The 19,445-nt window shown below is 40.2% G+C and overlaps 1 protein-coding gene across 1 annotated transcript in view; it reads right to left on the bottom strand.

Annotated features, from left to right (window-relative positions):
- Positions 1–19,445, bottom strand: part of HECTD4 (HECT domain E3 ubiquitin protein ligase 4) — a gene marked incomplete at its 5' end in the record, with an annotated part of 148,680 nt that overhangs the window by 100,935 nt on the left and 28,300 nt on the right. Inside the window, 8 exon segments of the mRNA XM_027771636.1 lie at positions 859–964; positions 1,792–1,862; positions 3,268–3,413; positions 3,797–4,029; positions 7,457–7,597; positions 8,288–8,401; positions 13,358–13,516; positions 18,561–18,753. Coding sequence (XP_027627437.1) covers positions 859–964; positions 1,792–1,862; positions 3,268–3,413; positions 3,797–4,029; positions 7,457–7,597; positions 8,288–8,401; positions 13,358–13,516; positions 18,561–18,753 — 1,163 coding nt within the window.

The following is a 19,445-nucleotide window of genomic DNA, read 5'->3' as shown; positions in this document are numbered from 1 at the left end:
AACGAAGAAAGGCTTGCAATGTGATCATCCCATGGGGGGTGCTTCCTAGCTTTTTCTGTCTGGCATGTGCCCTCTGACAATTTTTTTAAAAGTAAATAATACAGGAAACCAACAATTCTCTTTACTATGCTAAAGCTCATACCCAGACTCTCACAGACCAGTAATTTGGATCACCTCCTCCACCAATTTCTTTCTTTTTTTTTTTTTTCTTTTTTTTTTGAGAGGTTTTTGCCCAGCATGAGTTTTAAGCCATTGTGTCCAGGACACGAACTGCAGTCGACTACGTGGGAGTCCAGCGACATAGCCATTATGCTAACTGCTGGTCCCATTGAGAGGTTTTTGCTATAGGGCACATGGGCTCACCAGAAAGACAAGAGAGAGACAGAGAAACAGAAAGCGAGAAATCCCCCCCCCAGGGGGGATAGCCACACCACAATCCCTTCTCTCCATTCTCCTCTTGGGATCTTGGACACGCATGCACATGCACCTAGTGTGAGTTTAAGCCACCGGGAGTGGGACTCGAACCACGGTCGACTATATGGGAGTCCAGCGACGTAGCCATTATGCCAACTGCTGGCCCCATCTTCCACCAATTTCTTAAGTCCCATCTGTTATTTCTGCTGCCAATCCTCTCCCCAGGCCCAAGCTTCTTTACTGATAAAACTGAAAAGTGCTATTATCAGCTTTTAGAGCAACTGTGGAATTTACTGTCAACTGATCCATGCTTTAAACTTCACATGCAAATGATGATATTAGCTATAAGAAGAGACTAAACTTAATCAAACACATTTAAATGCAAATACGTTACTTGGGAGGACACAAAGAAAAGCCAGCAGTGAATAGCACAACCGGTGTCACCTGTAGTGATCATCCTCGTCGCTGCCAAAACGGTTGTTCTGAAGCTGCTCGGCTAAATTGGTGAGAATCACATCCCGCAGCTGGGCCAGTCCACGGTTTCTCTCCCCTACACAGAGCAAAGTTCCATAACTACCTTGGTGGTGAGACTCAGAAAACAGACGCTATAAAAAATGAAAGTTTTTAAACGAGTAAACTGTTGAGAATCTAGGGGCACCAGGCTTACCAACTTACACAAAGAGCAGTAACAAAAACTACACCACAAGCAATCAGACTTTTTTAAAACTGGCACATCTGGGGTCAGCAGGTGGCATGGTGGTTGAGGGGCTGGCCTCCCACATGGCTGACCAAGGTTTAAGTCTCAGATCTGGCAGTTTGCTTTTTCACTTTCTCTTTCTCCTCTCTCATCAAATTTAAAAAACAATAATAAATAAAAGTAAATAATTTAAAGATATATATATACCCTTATTTTTAAAATGTACATCTGATTTAATTGTCTTCTCAATAAATCTTTTATGTGATTTCTAGTTCCTTAAATTAATGTCGCTTTTAACTGTACAGTGTCTTTAACACGGTACCTTTGGTTATTGTTTGGTCTAATTTAAAAAGTTCAGTTCTTATGCGTGAAAAAAAACAAACCCTGCCTTAATTCTCACCCAGAAGTCATTATTTTTAAACATTTGTTAAACATCTATGGTAAGGTACATTATACTAAGTAGTAGAGAGAGAATGAAGTTTTAAAGCTGTAAGATACATAAAATGGGGTTTCTATTTTCAGTTGAGTTCCAATGTTAACATACAGTCAGAGAGGTGCCTCAAACATGCCAACTACCACAGATGAAGAAAAGAAGTATCTGTTATCTTAATACCAATTTTTTTTCCCTTAGAGACAAAATAAGGATGGTTGTTCAAGGATAATTGCAGGATAATTCTCACCTTCTGTTAAAACCAGCTTAAGTAAGTTATTGATTTCAGTTTCACCTGGGTACAAGATATTTAAACCAGAGCTGAAATGACAGAAAAGTCCAAAAGTTTTTAAACAAACATTCTAGAAATTCCAAACATTAAATATTTAAATTTTTACTTTTATTAAAGATGCCAATTTGATTATATAAAACTCTAAGGTGAGTATGATCAGTAAAAAAAAAGCATCTGAATCAAAATTCACTGTTATGGGGCCAGCAGGTGGCGTGGTGGTTAAGGACACTGGAATCCCACATGGTTGACCACGGTTTGAGTCTTGGACCTGGCAGCTTGCTTTCTCTTCGCTCTCACTCCTGCTCTCGCTCTGTCCCTCTCTGGTCAAATTTAAATAAATAAAAAAGTAAATAAAGTTAAATAAAATATTTTTTTAAATTTCACTGTCATTAGTCTCATCACATCCCTGATCAATGGTATCCCTCTCCTCCTATTTGGGAATTACCAAAATTAATAAGTTATTACAGGCTAGAGGTAGAACAGGTTAAAGAGAATGGTGAGCTATGAAAGTCAGCTATACATACATATATATATATATAGGTTTGTCTCTCCATTCCCAGGGGAAAAAAAATCACTTTAGAAAGGGAATTTCTGGGGCCAGCAAGTGGCATGGTGGTTAAGGTGCTCGACTTCCACATGGCCGACCATAGTTTAAGTCCCAGGCCTGGTGGCTTGAAAATCATGTGAGATGCACGTGTGTACATGCCCAAAATCCCAGGCAGAGAATGGAGGACAAGGAATGGGGTGTGGCCTTCCCTTCTAGGGAGTGATTTATCACTTTCTTTCTCATTTTCTCTCTCTGGTGAGTGCACATGCTCTATTGCCAAAATCTTGAAAAAAAGAAAAGAGAATTTCTAGTTCTCAGGGTTTTTTTTGTTTTGTTTTTTTGTTTTTTGTTTGTTTGTTTGTTTTTAAACAAGGGCAGGAAGAATAATACAACAAACAGTAACAGAATTTTTAAATTTTTTCTTCTGTATAATTATTTTTCTGGCCTACATGGTCATTTGTGTCTAGAGTGTTAAATGCTAAGGAATCAAAAGACTCAGAACAAGTTCATAGCTGAATGGCAGTGGCACCACTAGAAGCCAGGCCTGCCGTTGCCAAAGCCTGCTTCTTCATCTCCCTGCCACACTTTCTTCCACATGAGAAAAGCAGCTGCTGCACACAACCAGGAGAGCCACGTAAAGGGTTTGTTTTGTTTTATGCTTTTATTAAGAGCCAAAAGACAAGCTGAGGAGCGGTAGATGCACAGGTGGCTCTGGTCTTCTGAGATTGGAGCCACAAGCCCCTCTCCAAATAAAGTGTGCCCAGTGCACGAGGTACTGACTGTGGGTGGGGTAAGAGATGTTCACGCTACTAACTTTGGGGGGAATTATAATGTTTCACAGAAGAATCATTTATCAGAGAGCAGCAAGAAAATAATTTGCCAGTTACCTGATGGCAAGGCAGACTTCCTTCTGAATCTCAGCGCAAATTTGATCTTTTGGTGCCATCAACAACTGCCAAAGAAGCAATCCTGACCGCCGAATGATGTCTCGATTCCTTTCAGTTTGTGGGCTGAAGAAAAATTTAAACACCACCTACAGAAACATAAAGGGTATATCTAAAAATGCTAATTCTACTGGGGATAAAATTATCCTTATGAAGAAAACACATGGCAGATATTCTTATGAATACATAACCAGGTAGAGTTTTAACCACAATCTCTTCTATTGTGTAATGGTATAATTACAGTAAATATTTCACATATATTAACTGCCACGAGTAACTGCTACACAGAGTAATACCCCATTAACTGCAGTATGATGAATACATTGATAGTTCTAATTACAGGCTTAGAAGGTGGTAAGATGCAGAACGGGAATATTATTACAGTTTTCTTTGGTAGAGATTAGTAGGTTGGAGTCTAGGTTTTGTTTCTTTTTTCTCTATGATCTCATTTTTCTCAAAATAGTGTGTTTACCTGAAAGACAACAAGAATGCAGCGGATAATACAGGTATCTCCATTAACCATGGCCTTCTCCATGATGTCACAGATACTGCTGAGATGGTGCGCTTCAATCGGATGCTGCTTGCCCAAGACACTTGTGATTGGAAGGTTGGGGTTGGTAGCAAGAAGGTTGAGTTGGTGTATGCACATCGCACCAACGTGGTGCAGTAACTGGTTTATAACCTCATTTGTGGTTATAGCCTCCTCTAGAAGGTGAAAAGGAATGAAACATAAGCTCCGTGAGGGGAGACTTCCTGGTGGGCAGTCTCCAATGAACAAAGCTCTGCCTTAGAGAAGGGCACACGCTCTAGGACAGCGTATCATGGCGTCAATCTCTCCCACTGCTGCTGAGAACTCTTCTACCACTGACAGCTGCGGCGAAAACATTAGGAAATCTCTATTTTTTATTTTAGAAATAAGAGTTACTGCTGGGGTCAGCAGGTGGCATGGTGGTTAAGGGCACTGGACTCCCACATGACTGACTGCGGTTCGAGTCCTGGACCTGGCAGCTTGCTTTCTCACTTTACTGCTCTCTCTCTGTCTCACTCTGACCCTCCTTGGTCAAATTAAAATAAATAAATACAGAGTTAAATAAAATAATATATATATATATATTTTAAGTTACTGTTTATTGGGGCTGACAGGTGGCATGGTGGAAATGATACTGGACTCCCACATGGCTGACTGTGGTTTGAGTCCTGGTGGTTTGTTTTCACACTTTCCCTTTCTCTCCCTCTCTCTCACTGGTCAAATTAAAACATAAATAAAAACAAACAAAAATTAAACCTTTAAACAAGAGTTACTGCTTATTGAGCCCGTTCTCTGTGCTGGGTGACGGGCTAAATATTTTATCTGCATTGCCTTACAATATGGTTATAAATTTAGACTATTTTAACTCTGTATTGTTGGGCTGCAAACCAAGAGACAGGTTAAGTAACTCGCCCTGAGTCACACAGTTACCAAGTGGCAGAGCTGGAGCCTGAATTCAGGCCATCTGAACCTCAGGCCATCTGAACCCCAGCCCATGCTGGTAATCATTCCAGTAAAATCTCCCATCTTCTACAGCTGCTCTTAAGGTAGAATCCCCTGTCTATAAATATTTCCTCCCACCGGACCTCAATATTTTTATCTCATTTAGTCATCACAACTTAGACATCCATCAATTAATCCTATGAGGGTTGGTAAGTGTCCTTTTTTTTATAATTAGTTATTTAATTTTATTTATTCATTCATTTATTTTAATTTGACCAGGGAGAGACACACAGAGAGAGAGAGAGGGAAAGTGAGAAAGCAAGTCGCCAGGTTTGGGACTCGAATCGTGGTTCGCCATGTGGGTGTGTCCAGTGCCTTAACCATCATGCCACCTGCTGGTCCTAGTAATTGTCCTATAATAGAATAATAAGTACCTCATGAATTGTTACAGGCATTCAGGGAGTGAAGTTGGAAATAATCTAAATAGGCAACGTGTAAAGGCTGCTTTTCTATATCTTAAAACCAGCTGATCAGGTTGCCAACTGATCAGACCACAGGCCCTCACAAGACAAACGTCGACTGCAGCCAGGCAGGTTGTTTGTGCATGACATGTCCTTGTTTATTGTTTTGTTTTTGTTTTTGTTTGCCAGATGGTGCATGAGCCTTGGGTGGGGGTAAGGGGCAGGAGTGAGTGCATCCCTCACAGGGAAGACACTTCCTTGGGTTTTAAGTCATTTTCTTTTCTCTGGCTGTAAGTCTAAACTGCATGTGTGGTAGGGGGGAACATTCTGAACCAAATTCAATCAAGAAAGCTACCCAGTTCTACAATCTAGACTTCCTCAGTTAAACTCTCTTATATTTAATGGGTCTCAAAATGTTCTTTTAACAATATTAACTCTAGGGCCAGATCTTGTGGGTCTTTAGTTTTACAACAGAATTCGGGTGAATACTGTTCATCTTACAAAGACCTTCTGAAAGCTATGTTTGAGACCTGCTAAAATAAATGAGGTCCTTGACGTTTATTCTGAATTAGAATGGGCAGCCAGTAGAGATGTTTGAGTAGAGGAGTGATGGATCTGATTACTTAGATTTTTTTTTTTAAGAGAGATTTTTTGCTATAGGGCACGTGCACTTCGCTAGAGAGACAGAGAAAGATAGGCAGAAGATGAGAAATCACACTCCAGGGGGTACGGCCACGCGGCAATCCCTTCTCCTCCAGTCTCCTCTCAGGATTTTGGGCATGCATGCACACACACCCAGTGTGAGTTTTAAGCCTCTGAGTCTGGGACTCGAACTGCGGTTGACCACGTGGTTTTTAGGGGACACCTTGACTGCTGTGTGGAGTTGAGCCTAAGGGAAGGGAGGGGGACAGCTGTGCAGGAAGAAAGATCAGTGCAGTGGTGACCACAGCAACCAAGACGGAGGTGGTGACAGCTCAGTCGAGTTAGTAGCACCGACGGTGGGAAATAGTTAGATGTGGGACATATTTAGAAGGTAGGAGCTGACAGGATTTTCTGATATCCTTTTGGATGTGGGGTGTAAGATGAAGAGAGTCAGAGATAACTGACTGAGCACATGAAAGAATGGGAATCCATACAGTGAAATATGGACGACTCAACAGACGCGGATTTGGAGCAGGGTAGGAACGGAAATTTGTTCTCGCCACGTGAAATGGTAACTATCTGTTAGACAACCAAGTGAAAGTGAATACACAGTTTGGAGTTCAGGCAAAAGGCTTGATTGTCACAAATACACACTTGCTTTCTTTTCAATTTTCTGTTTTTGTTTTAGGGCTTTCTTTTTTTTATTTTCAACAGCTTTGTCAAAATATAACTTATATACCATAAAGTTCACTGCTCTAAGTGTGCAATTCAATAATTTTTAGCAAATTCACAGAAATATTAAAATCAGGAATGAAAACAGAAAAATGACTACTGACCCTACAGATACTAAAATGAAATATTATGAGTGACTTTAAACAAATAAGAAAACTTAGATGAATCTATGTCTTAGAAAGACATAGATTACCAAGACTAACTCAAAGAGATTAAAAAAAACATGAATAGATAGTTGCACAGCCTTAAAGTAACACTCCTTTCCCTCTAAAATAATAATGTGGTGATTAATGATTACATCCACAAATTCTCTGATACTCTTCATTCCAGGGGATGAAACTTAATTTCCCGTCCCCTGAGTGTGGTCTAGACTTGATGACTTCCTTCTAACAGAGTATGAACAGGGGAAGCTAGTAACTTTATTTATTTAATTTTTTGGGGAAAGGTTTTTGTTTTAGGGCATGAGCGCTCATCCGAAAGACAGAGAGAGACAGAAAGTGAGAAATCACCCCCGCAGGGGCGATGGCCACACCGCAATCCCTTTTCTTCCATTCTCCTCTTGGGATCTTGGGCACGCATGCATAAGCGCCTGGCGTGTGTTTAAGCCACTGGGTCCGGGACTCAAATTGCAGTCGACTACATGAGAATCTAGTGACATAGCCATTACACCAACTGCTGGTCCCATAAATCAACTTTTCTAAGCTCAAAGAGGGAAGGCTGCTGACATATTTTGTAGGTGGTCTACCTTCCTACCTACAAACGCTGCTGTATCCTCTCATATTTCAGGGGCTGAATGGCTTCCTATACGACCATGAGGACACCTCACCTTTGGGCTCAGTGATGATGTGGCTGACTCCAAGTCTCTGGCAGACATAGTGGAAGGCCTGATTCCCAGGATTACACCACTGGTCGATATAGTCATTTGAGCATGTCCACAGCATGTTGTTCACTGTATCGTAACAGGCACCTGTAAAAAGAGCACTCGTTACTCAGCTGTGTTGTGAACATGTGCCTTACACAGATTTCTCACAAGTACTGCTAAAGAATGAAAGGGCAAGGATTCTTCTAATGCTGACAATCCATATCTTTACTCCCATAGCTTCAAGGTGGGACCCAGCAGGAGGTCAGGATTTAATTATAATTGTGTTTAACTTCTATGCGAGAAGGAATAACCCTCACAGACTAGTTCTTAGTAACTGATTATTTGTAATCTACTTTCAAAAAAGATGTGACTTACATAAAACCCAGGTAAAACAGCACAAATTAACATAAGTATACAATAAAAAGCCCTAAAGCTGCACCCCGAAGATAGAGATGAGCTTCCTAGCAGCCAGGGCAAAGAGAAAATCCAATATATTACAAGTTCATTTTCTAATAACAAGCATAACAATTCCTTGTGGGAAATAAACCTTTTATGGCATAAATGTCAAGAATTTGTTACAAATATCATCACATAACTTAATGGACAGTATCTTCCTTCAATAGCAGTTTACATAGAGAATTTCTGGTAATTTCTTATACTGATTCCTAAGATAATAGTATATAGAATTGCTTATTTTCAAGGACACTAAAATGCTACAAAGGATTAGTGAGATTTTTCCAGAGAAATTGCAAAAACGTTGAAGTTTCTAAGTAAATGTGTGCATTTATTTCTTACCTAGTCCTGGTACAAGAGCACCACGCCCCAGTGAACTTCCAGCAGCATCAATGAGATCCGCACGACTCGTAAACTGTCCATCCGAAATGTTATACACCAAGCTAGAGGCTAGGACTTTGGAGACAACATTAACAATGTTTGTTTAAATGTTTAAGTTTTAGGCTTTTAATGAGACTTTTATAAAGATCATACCCTTCTTTTTTTGGTTGTTATCTATTGGTGGTAAAAATGAAAAGACAGAGAGTATACCTATAAAGCCACAGAAAGCGGGGCTGGCAGGTATATGGTGGTTGTGATGCTAAACACCCACATGGCTGACCAGGGTTTGAGTCCCGGACCTGATGGCCCTGCTTTCAAACTCTCTCTCTTGACCTCTCTGTGTCTCTCTCTGATCAAATTGAAGAATAATAACAAAAATAAATAATTATTTTTAAAAACACACAAAAAGAAAACTGTCACCAAAATATCTTTCTAAACCTAATACTGAACCATATTTTTAAAAAGTTTCTCAAATAATTTTTTCCTTTATTCATGACAAAGAACATATATGTGAATGTGGTTTCAATTCCAGAGAGAGAGACACACAGGGAGAGAGAAGCCCACCCTTCGGAGTCTGGTCACACTGTGACGTCTTCCCCTGTCTTCTAGCCTGTTGGATGTGTGTATAGGCATATGTGCCCAGTATATTTCAAGCTGACCAGGCTGAGGATTCAAACCATGTTGTCATGTGAGATCTGTCTTCTCCTAGGCTATATATTACCACTATACATGGAGACATCCCCAAAGAGTCTTTAAAATGGCAACTCTCCCCAAACAGATTATCAAAAGAATAATTACAAGAAGAGTTAGAATATTAATATGACAGCTAACGACGCTTACAAAAAGTACATTTAGTCAGTGCTCAATAAAGCTTGGTGTACACTCAAACACAGCTCAGTGGTACTCTTCTAAGTAATGTGCTACAATGTGGAGACACTTTGGCCTTTTCCATTAACACAGGGTAGTATAGTGATGACAAGCTTGAGTTTTAGGTTTCTGGGTTTCAATTCCAACTCTACCACTTCCGGGTGACCCCAGGAACATGATTGATCTTCTCAGTTCCCTCATTTCTTTTTTTTGGAGAGGTTTTTGCTATAGGGCGCATGCTCTTGACAGAGATAGAGAGAGACAGAGAGACAGAAAGCTAGAAATCACCCCCTGGGGGGATGGCCACGCCGCAATCCCTTCTCCTACATTCTCCTCTCGGGATCTTGGGCACGCACGCACACACGCCCGGTGTGAGTTTAAGCCACCGGGTCCGGGACACGAACCGTGGTCGACTATGTGGGAGTCCAGCGACATAGCCATTACGCTAACTGCTGGTCCCTAGTTCCCTCATTTCTAAAGTGGAAACATGAAAGTGCCTATCTCATGTAGTTACCATGAAGATTAAATGAGTTAAAAGGCTCTGTAAAGGAGCTAGTCCCATGGCCTGGTATGTAAGGGAGCCAGATCCCACATGGCTGACCGTGCAGTTCAAATTCTGGCCCCAACAGCTTGAGAAACATGCTGGGGACATGTACGTGTATGCCCAAAATCCAGATAGCATGGAGAAATGAAGAAGGGACTGTGGTATGAGCATGCTCCATTGTGGGAGGTGCATTCACCCTCCCCCCTTTCTGACTCATGTATCTCCTGGCGAATTAAAACAACAAACAAACAAAAACCAACCAAACAAACAACACACCCTGTAAAGGATCTACATGAGCATATTATTGGTACCATTATTTTCTCTCCCACATTCAAAATTCTAACACTATCTCACAGGTTTGTCTCTTTTTCTGTTATCCTGGCAGTCCAAAACCTCATCATGCCTGACGTGAGCTAGAACCTGAACTCTGCTCCTTACTTTTTTTCTATTTTCTAGTGTTTCACCAGGCACATCAATAAAACCATCTTCCCCAGATCTCTTTTTTCTTTACCGTGTTTACCATATATACCTTTCTTCTGCCTGGCTATGTCTATGACTAATACCCATTTTTCACGACTTTCTACACCACTCTATAACAGTATTTTCTTAGATTCTGTAGCACTTATATACACTCTACCTAGTCCCAGCAGTAATAAGTAACGTAGCACCATCTATCATTTTCAAGTTGCCTCACAGATCTTTGTCATTTTCCCCAACTAGACTACGAGCTCCTAGAGGCAAGCATCAATTCTTCCACTTACTAAGCAACCCCACAGTGACCAATGTGGAACAGGACACAGGGGAATTTAAACATTTACTAATTTGTGGGCTAAAACAGAATCACTGTGTAAGCTATTTCCTCATGAAAGAATGGAATCATGAAGACTTGCTTGAGTCAAATGGGCCAATTTCAGTTGAGTGAAAAAGCCATGCCAAGGAAACTAAGGCATAATTTAATCAGGTCAGTAAAAAGATAAATGAATCAACTTAAATATGGACAAAGGATCTGAATAAATATTCTTCCAAAGAAGATATAAGCACATCAATAGATATTCAGCATCATTAGTCACTAGGGAAACACAAATCAAAAGCACAGAAAGGTACTACATTATATCCACTAGGATGGCTTTAATTAAAAAAATGCAAAATAACAAATGTCGATGAGGCTCTGAAGAAACTGGAACCATTATGTGTTGCTGATGAGAATGGACAATGGTGCGGGCGCTTTGGCAAACAGTCTGGTAGAGTCCTCCACAGGGTAAACACACAGTTATCGCACAACCCAGCAGGTGCACTAGCATTTATACACCCAAGAGAAATGAAAACATGTGCACACAAAAAACTTCTAATGGTCGTAGCAGCACAATTCAAAATAGCTAAAAGTAGAAACAACTCTGATGTCTGTCAACTGATGAACAGATGAACAAAATGAGGTGTTAGCCATATTAAATAGGATTCAGTCACAAAAAGGAATGAAGTACTGATTCATTTTCCAACATGGGTAAACCTGGAAAACATTATGCTATGCTAAGTAAGAAAAGTCAGTCACAAAAGGCCACATGTGTATAATTTCACTTATGTGAAAAATCCAGAATAGGTGTCCATAGAGACAGAAAATAGATTAGTGGATGCCAGGGGAGTGGATGCCAAGGGTTGGGAGTAGGAAGAGTGACTGCTAAAATGGTATGAGGTTTCTTTTTGGAGTGCTAACAGGGATGACTGTGAACATACTAAAAGCTACTGACCTGTATACTTTAAAGGGGTAAATAGTATGGCTTATGAGTTAAATTTTAACTATATTTTACAATTTGTAAAACTAGCTATTGGGCGGGCCCCATGGCCTGGTGGTTAAGGGAGCCAGATCCCATATGGTCAACTATGTGGTTTGAATCCCAGTCCTGACAGCTTGCTGGATTGTGTGTGCATGTATGCCCAAAATCCCAATGAGGCAGAAAAATGGAGAAGGGGAGGCCGGCAGGTGGCGTGCTGGTTAAGGGCACTGGACTCCCACATGGCCAACCATGGTTTAAGTCCCAGACCTGGCAGCTTGCTTTCTCACTTTCCTTCTCTATCTCTGTCTATCCCTGGTCTATGTCAAAAACTAAAATAAAATAATGACAATAGATAAAATGAATTAATTCCTTAAAAATGAAATAACTATTTTGAAAAAAGACTAGTGGTAGGGCCAGGAGGTGCCATGGTGGTTAAGGTGCTGGACTTCCACATGGCCAACTGCAGTTAAAGACCTGAACCTGACGAAAATCACATTGGACAGGAGTGCATGCATGCCCAAAATCCCAGGAGGAGAAGAGAGGAGAAGGCAGTGCAGTATGGCCAACCTCCTATGGGGTGATTTCTCGCTTTTCCTCTTACTTCCTCTCTCTCTGTCTCTGTCTCTCTCTCTCTCTCTGTCTTTCTCCAGCAAGCACATTTGCCCAATGGCAAAAACCTAAGGGGGAAAAAACAGATTAATGGTAAATTTAAATAGCATACACTATCCTACAGCTACACATGACATCCTGGTCACAAGTACTAGTAGAAAAAACAAGCTGTTGAGAAAATATCCAACCAATCTGACTCCAAAGGCAAAAGAATTTGGAGTTGTCACAAATATCTAAATTCCAAGTACATGCAACTACTTGAAATGGTCAACTTGATTATGGATACATCATTTTGTTTAAACTGTTGGGGTCAAATTTATATATCTGCAGGCTTTTATTTATTTTAAATTTATTGTTATTATTTTAAATTTGGTATAGGACACATGCATTTCCCAGAGAGACAGAGAGAGAGAAAGGGAAAGTGAGAAAGCAAGCTGCTAGGTCCAGGCCTTGAATCATGGTTGGCCATGTCCAGTGCCCTAACCACCACATCACTTGCTGGCCCCTGTAAGCTTTTATTAAAGTAATAAATGCTTTTCAAAAATCTAAATATAAAGGACCAGCAAATGGCATGATGGCTATGTCACTGGATTCACACATGGACTCACTGGTTCGAATCCTGGACCTGGCAGCTTGAAACTCATGCTGGGTGTGTGTACATGCATGCCCCAAATCCCGAGGAGAATGGAGGAGAAGAGATTATAGCGTGGTCGTACCCCTGGGTGGTGATTTCTTGCTTTCTGTCTCTGTCTCTCCAGCAAGCACATACACCCTCTATCAAAAATCTGTCTTCTTAAAAAAAAAAAAAAAAAAACACAAAAACCAATCTAAATGTAAAATAAAATTTTTTACTTCTCCTTTAACTATATTAATAATTACAGTCTTCTTGTTACCAGAGAGCTATTACAATAATCATAATCATTGACAGAGTAAGCTTAGAACAAGTAGGCCAGTCCTGGTGGTGCAGTGGTAACGCAGCACTCTACAAAACTGACCCACATGAAAGGGCCCTGGTTGTGTGTCCCGAAATCTCCCTGTACATGACAAGGTACATGCACACACACGCTCCTGGCTGGCTGGGGCTGGGAGTGGACTGCAGCATGGGGACCATGTTAGTGGTGCCTGTCTGTCTGTGTGTCTCATGGAAGACATGTACTTAAACAAATAAATAATATGAAAACCTTAAAATTCAGTCACTGAGAAAAATTGGGAAAAGTGCCACAAAAAACATCCACTTACTTTTTAGAGATGACAAACCACTTGTTCCACCAAAGAGCGAGCGGGTGGCAGAGCTGCCTGAGCCCCCTGGAGGAGGGACGAGCATCACCAAGTACGTGCCACAGGTATAGATGGGTGTCTTCCGGAGCATTTTCAGAGGTAGCCCACAGCTAGTATTTGCTGGAGAAAGAAACAAAAACGCTGAGTGAAAGTATTCAACACACACATTAGTTTGATCACTAAAATAGAAAAGAGTACAATGAGGGAGGCCCTGAGCTGAAACAAAGAGTTAGCCGGATTAGGAAAAGAGAGTAAGAAGTAATAGCTAAGTGAAAAACCAATCGGGCCCCATACCCTGACCTCAAGCCTCCTGTTACACGGGCTGACCATTTCTCAAAGGTGTTCCCAATCTTCAATGTGCCCTCATGTCTCTAACCATTCTTTTTTTTTTTTTTTTAAATAATTCTTCAGTTAATTAATTTATTAACATTACTGTTTAACTTGCTATAGGGCACTTGCACTCACCGGAGAGAGACAGTGAGAGAAGGAAGGAAAGTGAGAAAGCAAGCTGCCAGGTCCAGCACTTGAACTGCAGTCAGCCACGTGGGAATCCAGTACCTTAACTACCACACCACCTGCTGGCCCCTCTACACATCCTTTGAAAAGGATGAATCCACACACAGATTAAAGTAAGAAAAGGATCCTACTACTTGTGTTTGCCATAGTAAATTTATACTCTAGTCAAGATATCTTTAAAAAAATTTTTTTATATAAAACAAATTCTCAGCAGGTTTGTGGTATTACATTCATTATAAATAGCTTTGAACATGAAATCAGCCAGGAATTTCAATCTAATAAATGACAAGATAACTTTAGGGCCAGCTTCATGGTATAACAGTAACACACTGTTTAAGAGAAGCTGGGGGGCTGGCAGGTGGTGCTGCTTGAGGCGCTGGACTCCCACATGGCTGACTGCAGTTTGAGTCCCGGACCTGGAGGCTTGCTTTCTCCTTCTCTCTCTTGCTCTGTCCCTTTCAGGTCAAACTAACATAAATAAATAAATGAAGGTAAATAAAATAATTATTTTAAAAGAAAAGAGAAAGAGAGAGAGAAACTGGATCCCACATGACCACTGAGATTCAAAGCCCAAGTCCAGTCAGCCTGAAACATACACAAGAGTTCAAGATCCAACAGGCTGGAGAACTGGAGAAGGGATCAGGTGTGACCAGACCCTGTGGAGCTTGCTCCTTTCTCTCTCTCTCTCTCTCTCTCCCCATACCCTTTCTCTTTCTCTCATTGTCATGTGTACTGCATATGCTGTCATAATTTTTTTTATTTAAAAATATTTTAAAATAATTTTATAACCTTCATGATTTGTGATAGCCTGTTAGGTATTTTTTTCTTTTTAGAGTGACAAAAATTTTCATTAAGAAAATAATCGTTTCTAATCAAGAGCTTTGAAAGTTACACTAATCTCCTTTAGTTACTGACATACCTGAAATGTGCAGTGAATTTAAAGATTGTGATACACTAGCCTAGTGAGGGTGGGTGATATCTACAGAAAATCAGTCAGAGTGCCTTACTTAGGAAGCTGTCAGCTACGAAAGGTAACTTATCATTCACAGCCTAGGAGACATGAAATCATTTTAGATGGTTTTGATTAGAAAAATAAGTAAAGTGAAACCTAATCTGTCTGATATTTCTTTTGAATGCTTGTGCTTCTGAAAGCTCCATTTTTCAAAAACGTTATGAACTCCCAACAAGTGTATTTTGTTTAGGACATCAATTCAGGAGCATAAATTTCCATAGAAAAGGAACTGAAAAAGGGGCATTAATTAGAAAATTAACAACTTTGTGAGCATAACATTTTCACCGAGATATTATTAATGAACTACCCTTATTAATGTGATAATAGGTATTGGTTTGTCATGAAACCAAAGCTTCTAGGCCTCTAACCGTTCATGTAATTTTCAAAACTTGACTTAGTGTACAAGTGGTGGATTTTTAATGTAGTAATATCACATTAAATAAATACATAGAGAAGGGCCAGCAGGTGGTGTGGTGATTTAGGCACTGGACTCCCACATGGCTGACTGCGGTTTGAGTCCTGGATATGGCTTCCTTCCCCCTCCCCCCCCCGTGTCTCTCTGGTCAACTTACAAAATAAAAAAATAATGAATAAAATAAATTACTTTTTTTAAATACACAGAGAATATTTATAAAAGTATAATGAGATAACATGTTTAGAACACAGACACCAGTTCCCACAGAATTCTAAAAATATGCTTGATTCCTGAAGTCTTTTTACTATGTAAATAGTGCATATATTTTCTTATCCAACAAACATCCCTTTAGTATTTTTATTGTTCAGAGTAGCTTTCAATTTTCTCCCATAGGACAAGCCCTGATCAGTTCTTCAGTTTGTCATGAAAATGTGTTGTCTTGTACAAAGGACTTCCTGTAACTCCAATTATCCACTTGCCCAATTTATAACGATGATTAACAATTTTCTCACTTACAGTTGATATCCTAGGGGTTTGTGGAAATAAAATACTATCCTTACATTCTTTAAAAAAGAAAAAAATTATTATTTATTTAATTCTATTTATTCATTCATTTATTTTAACTTGACCAGAAAGAGAAAGAGAGAGAGGGAAAGCAAGAAAGCAAACCGCCAGGTCCGGGGCTTATACCATGGCTGGGCATGTGGGAGTGTTCAGTGCCTTAACCACGACGTCACCTGCTGGCCCCACTATCCTTAAATTCTAATGTAAACTAGTAAGTTTTTAAATTGGTAGTCTAATAATGAATTAATCACAAATACTTTCTCTTCCTAGCATTTCAAACTATAAAGGGTTTAAAGCATAAAATTCTATTAGGTTCATTAAATGCATATTAATTAAAATGGTTTTTTTTTCCTGTTTCTTTCTTCCTTTTTTTCAAATTAAGGTTTTTACCATATGGCATATATACTCGAGGGAGAGAGATAAACAGAGGGAAAGTTAAAAAATTACCCCCCAGGAGAATAGCCATGCTACAATCCCTTCTCATTCATTCTCCTCCTGAGATTTTGGGAATGCATGCATGCGTGCCCAGCATGATTTTCAAGCCCGCAGGTCCAGGATTCAAACCATGGTTAGCATGTGAGAATTCAGCATCTTAAACACCACGGCACCTGGCCCCAAGATATATTTTACTATGTATCACATTTTCTTCTAGGCTATCTTTTGCTACAGCTTATGTTTTGTCATAAATCCAGGTAGTTGAGAAATAATCTATCATTTCTTTTAGAACAATGGTATTTAACATTTTGGGGGGATGATATATAAACATCTGGTGAAAGATATAATAGGTACATATAAAATGTTATCCAGAACTTTGGTGGATGCATGTTCATGAATCCTCTTTAAAGGCTTATTCTACTAAGAATTCATGCTTAAAAAGTACAGAACAGTGTACGTATTTTACCTTTTATTAAGAAAGGGGAGAAAATTGGGACCAGCAGATGGCCTAATGGTTATGTCTCTAGACTCCAACATAGTTGACTGCCGTTTTAGTCCTGGACCTAGTGGCTTAAAACTCACACCAGGCTCATGTGTGTGTGTGCCCAAAATCCTGAGAGGAGACTGGAGGAGAAGGGACTGCAGCACGGCCATCCCCTTTTGGAAGGAGGGATTGATTTCTTGCTTTCTGTCTCTTTTTATCACTCCAGCAAGCGCGCATGCCCGTAGCAAAAATTACTCTTTTAAAAAAAAATAAAATGGGAGAAAATAAAAACTCATACGTTTGTATTTAATTGTATTTACATAAAATAAATTGTATTTATTGTATTTACATACAGAAACCCTGGGAGGATAAAAACAACAAATACAGTTATCTAGAGGAGGCAAGGAAGGAGCAGAATATAGAATATACCAGCACAGTAGAAATATGACTTCTCTGCTCTGCAAATAACTCTTCATATTGTTTTGACTTTATTTTTTTATTGTGATTTCCAGTTTTCATACAATTGTTGTATATCTTTGTGGGGTACAGTGCATTTTTTAAAAGCATGCATATAGTGGGTAATCATCAAACCAAGGTTATAGACACATTCCTCTTCTTCAACACTGAACATTACATTATGTTGTGCACAACGGATAACAGTTCCACTGGTTTTTATTTATTTGTTTTTGGAGAGGTTTTTGCTATAGGGCACGTGCGCTCACCAGGAAGATAGAGAGAGACAGACAGAAAGCGAGAAATCACCCCCTAGGGGAATGACCACGCATCAATTCCTTCTCCTCCTTTCTACTCTTTGGATTTTGAGCATGCACACACACGTGCCCAGCTTGAGTTTAAGCCACCAGGTCCGGGACTTAAACTGTAGTCAACTACATGGGAGTCCAGTGGCATACTCATTATGCCACCTGCTTGTCCAAAGATCCTTTTTACTCTGCTGCAATACATCAGTCTATAACCTATTCTACTTATTTACAAGCATTCTGTGTCTGTCAATTACGTCCTCCCAAACTCACTCACCCCCTATTTGCTTTGACTTTCAAATTCTATACATGTATTTCTACTTTAAAACATTAAATTACAATAACTAAATGATTAAAAAAAATTTTTTTAGAGAGGTTTTTGCTATAGGGCACATGCGCTTGCCAGACAGAGAGGGACAGAGAGACAGAAAGTGAGAAATCACCCCCCAGGGGGGATGGCCATGCCGCAATCCCTTCTCCTCCATTCTCCTCTCGGCATCTTGGGCACTCCTGCACATGCGCCCGGCGTGAGCTTTAAGCCACCAGGTCCGGGACGCGAACCGCGGCCGACTACATGGGAGTCCAGTGACATAGCCATTATGCTAACTGCTGGTCCCCTAAATATAAATTCTAAAAAATAAAATCTCTAATGTAGAAGATTTCCTTTCTACCTATTTGGTTGAGATTACATTTAGTGACAATGATGGTGTCAGCCTTTCTCACTCATGAAGCATATGCTAAATATGAAATCATAAATTTATATCAACCATAATGATGAAAAGGTCATTGCAACTGAAGACAGCACTGTTTGGAGTTATTACGGTCCATGCAGAATAGATGTTCACAGTCAACGACATACAAAGAAACTGGACAATGACGGGAGGATCAAACAAGGTGACCTACACAAAGCAAAGCTGGGCAGGGCGCAGGGCGGCTGTGGAGCTCAGGAAAGGACGCGTCTGGGAGGCGCAGGACCATACCTGCTTGGTCCTCTTTCAGCGTGTTGGAGATGGTGGAGCCGGTCAGGGCAGCCAGTGTCGCCGACGGGGAGGCTCTGTACCGAGACAGTCTACTCAGCAGCATTTCATTAATGCTTTTCGCAGACTCGCCCTCTTTTCTCATAAGGATTGTGCGCTCCTGAAGTGGGTTGGCTACAAAGACACCGTTTTCAACCTAACATTTAAAGAAAGAGAAGTCCTGAGATGACATCTGTTTCCATTTAGTTAGCAAATGTCTACTTGAGAAGGACATTATTGTGACGTAGTTGCTCAAAACCATTTCAAAAGCTGCACCTCAACACTTGAGGGCCCTATAGAAATGCCGAGGAACCAAAGAAAGGCAGCGATAAGTTTGGATGCCTTCATTTTTCACAATAGCCCAGATTCTACATGTAACGTGCCAAGTGTAATCGGTTCTGTGAAAAATCGTTGATTAAAATTCCTTATTGTGAATTCCACGAGCACTGCTCGGTAATTATAACACGAGCCTCTGACAGGTACAAGTAAGATGAGAAGAAAACAAATCACTCAGTCTTTGATTTACTGTTAAAGACGAACATGAGGATAATGCCTTCCTGAAATATAATTAGCGGCTAAATCCCAACTCTACATTAATAGGACTTAGCATCAGCACCAGGTGTTTGGGCAAAGGCAGAACAATCCGGAACTGGCAAAGCTAGTCTTTACTGGATGTACATGCCAACTTCAACTGATCTTTGCCGGGGCCTGGCAGTTCTTTCATTTATCACTTTATTATTCCCTAGAAACATTTCTGGAGTGATTTCAAAATTCCTTACCATTTTTTTTTTTTTTAAATTTTGCTGGTGGGCTTGTGAGTTTGCCAAAGAGAGACAGAGAGACAGGGAA

The sequence above is a fragment of the Tupaia chinensis genome, unplaced genomic scaffold (assembly GCF_000334495.1).
Source record: "Tupaia chinensis unplaced genomic scaffold, TupChi_1.0 Scaffold000226_1, whole genome shotgun sequence".
In the NCBI taxonomy this organism is placed as follows: Eukaryota; Metazoa; Chordata; class Mammalia; order Scandentia; family Tupaiidae; genus Tupaia; species Tupaia belangeri.
The sequence above is the reverse complement of the archived record's forward strand: the minus strand, read 5'-3'. Positions and strand labels throughout refer to the sequence as shown.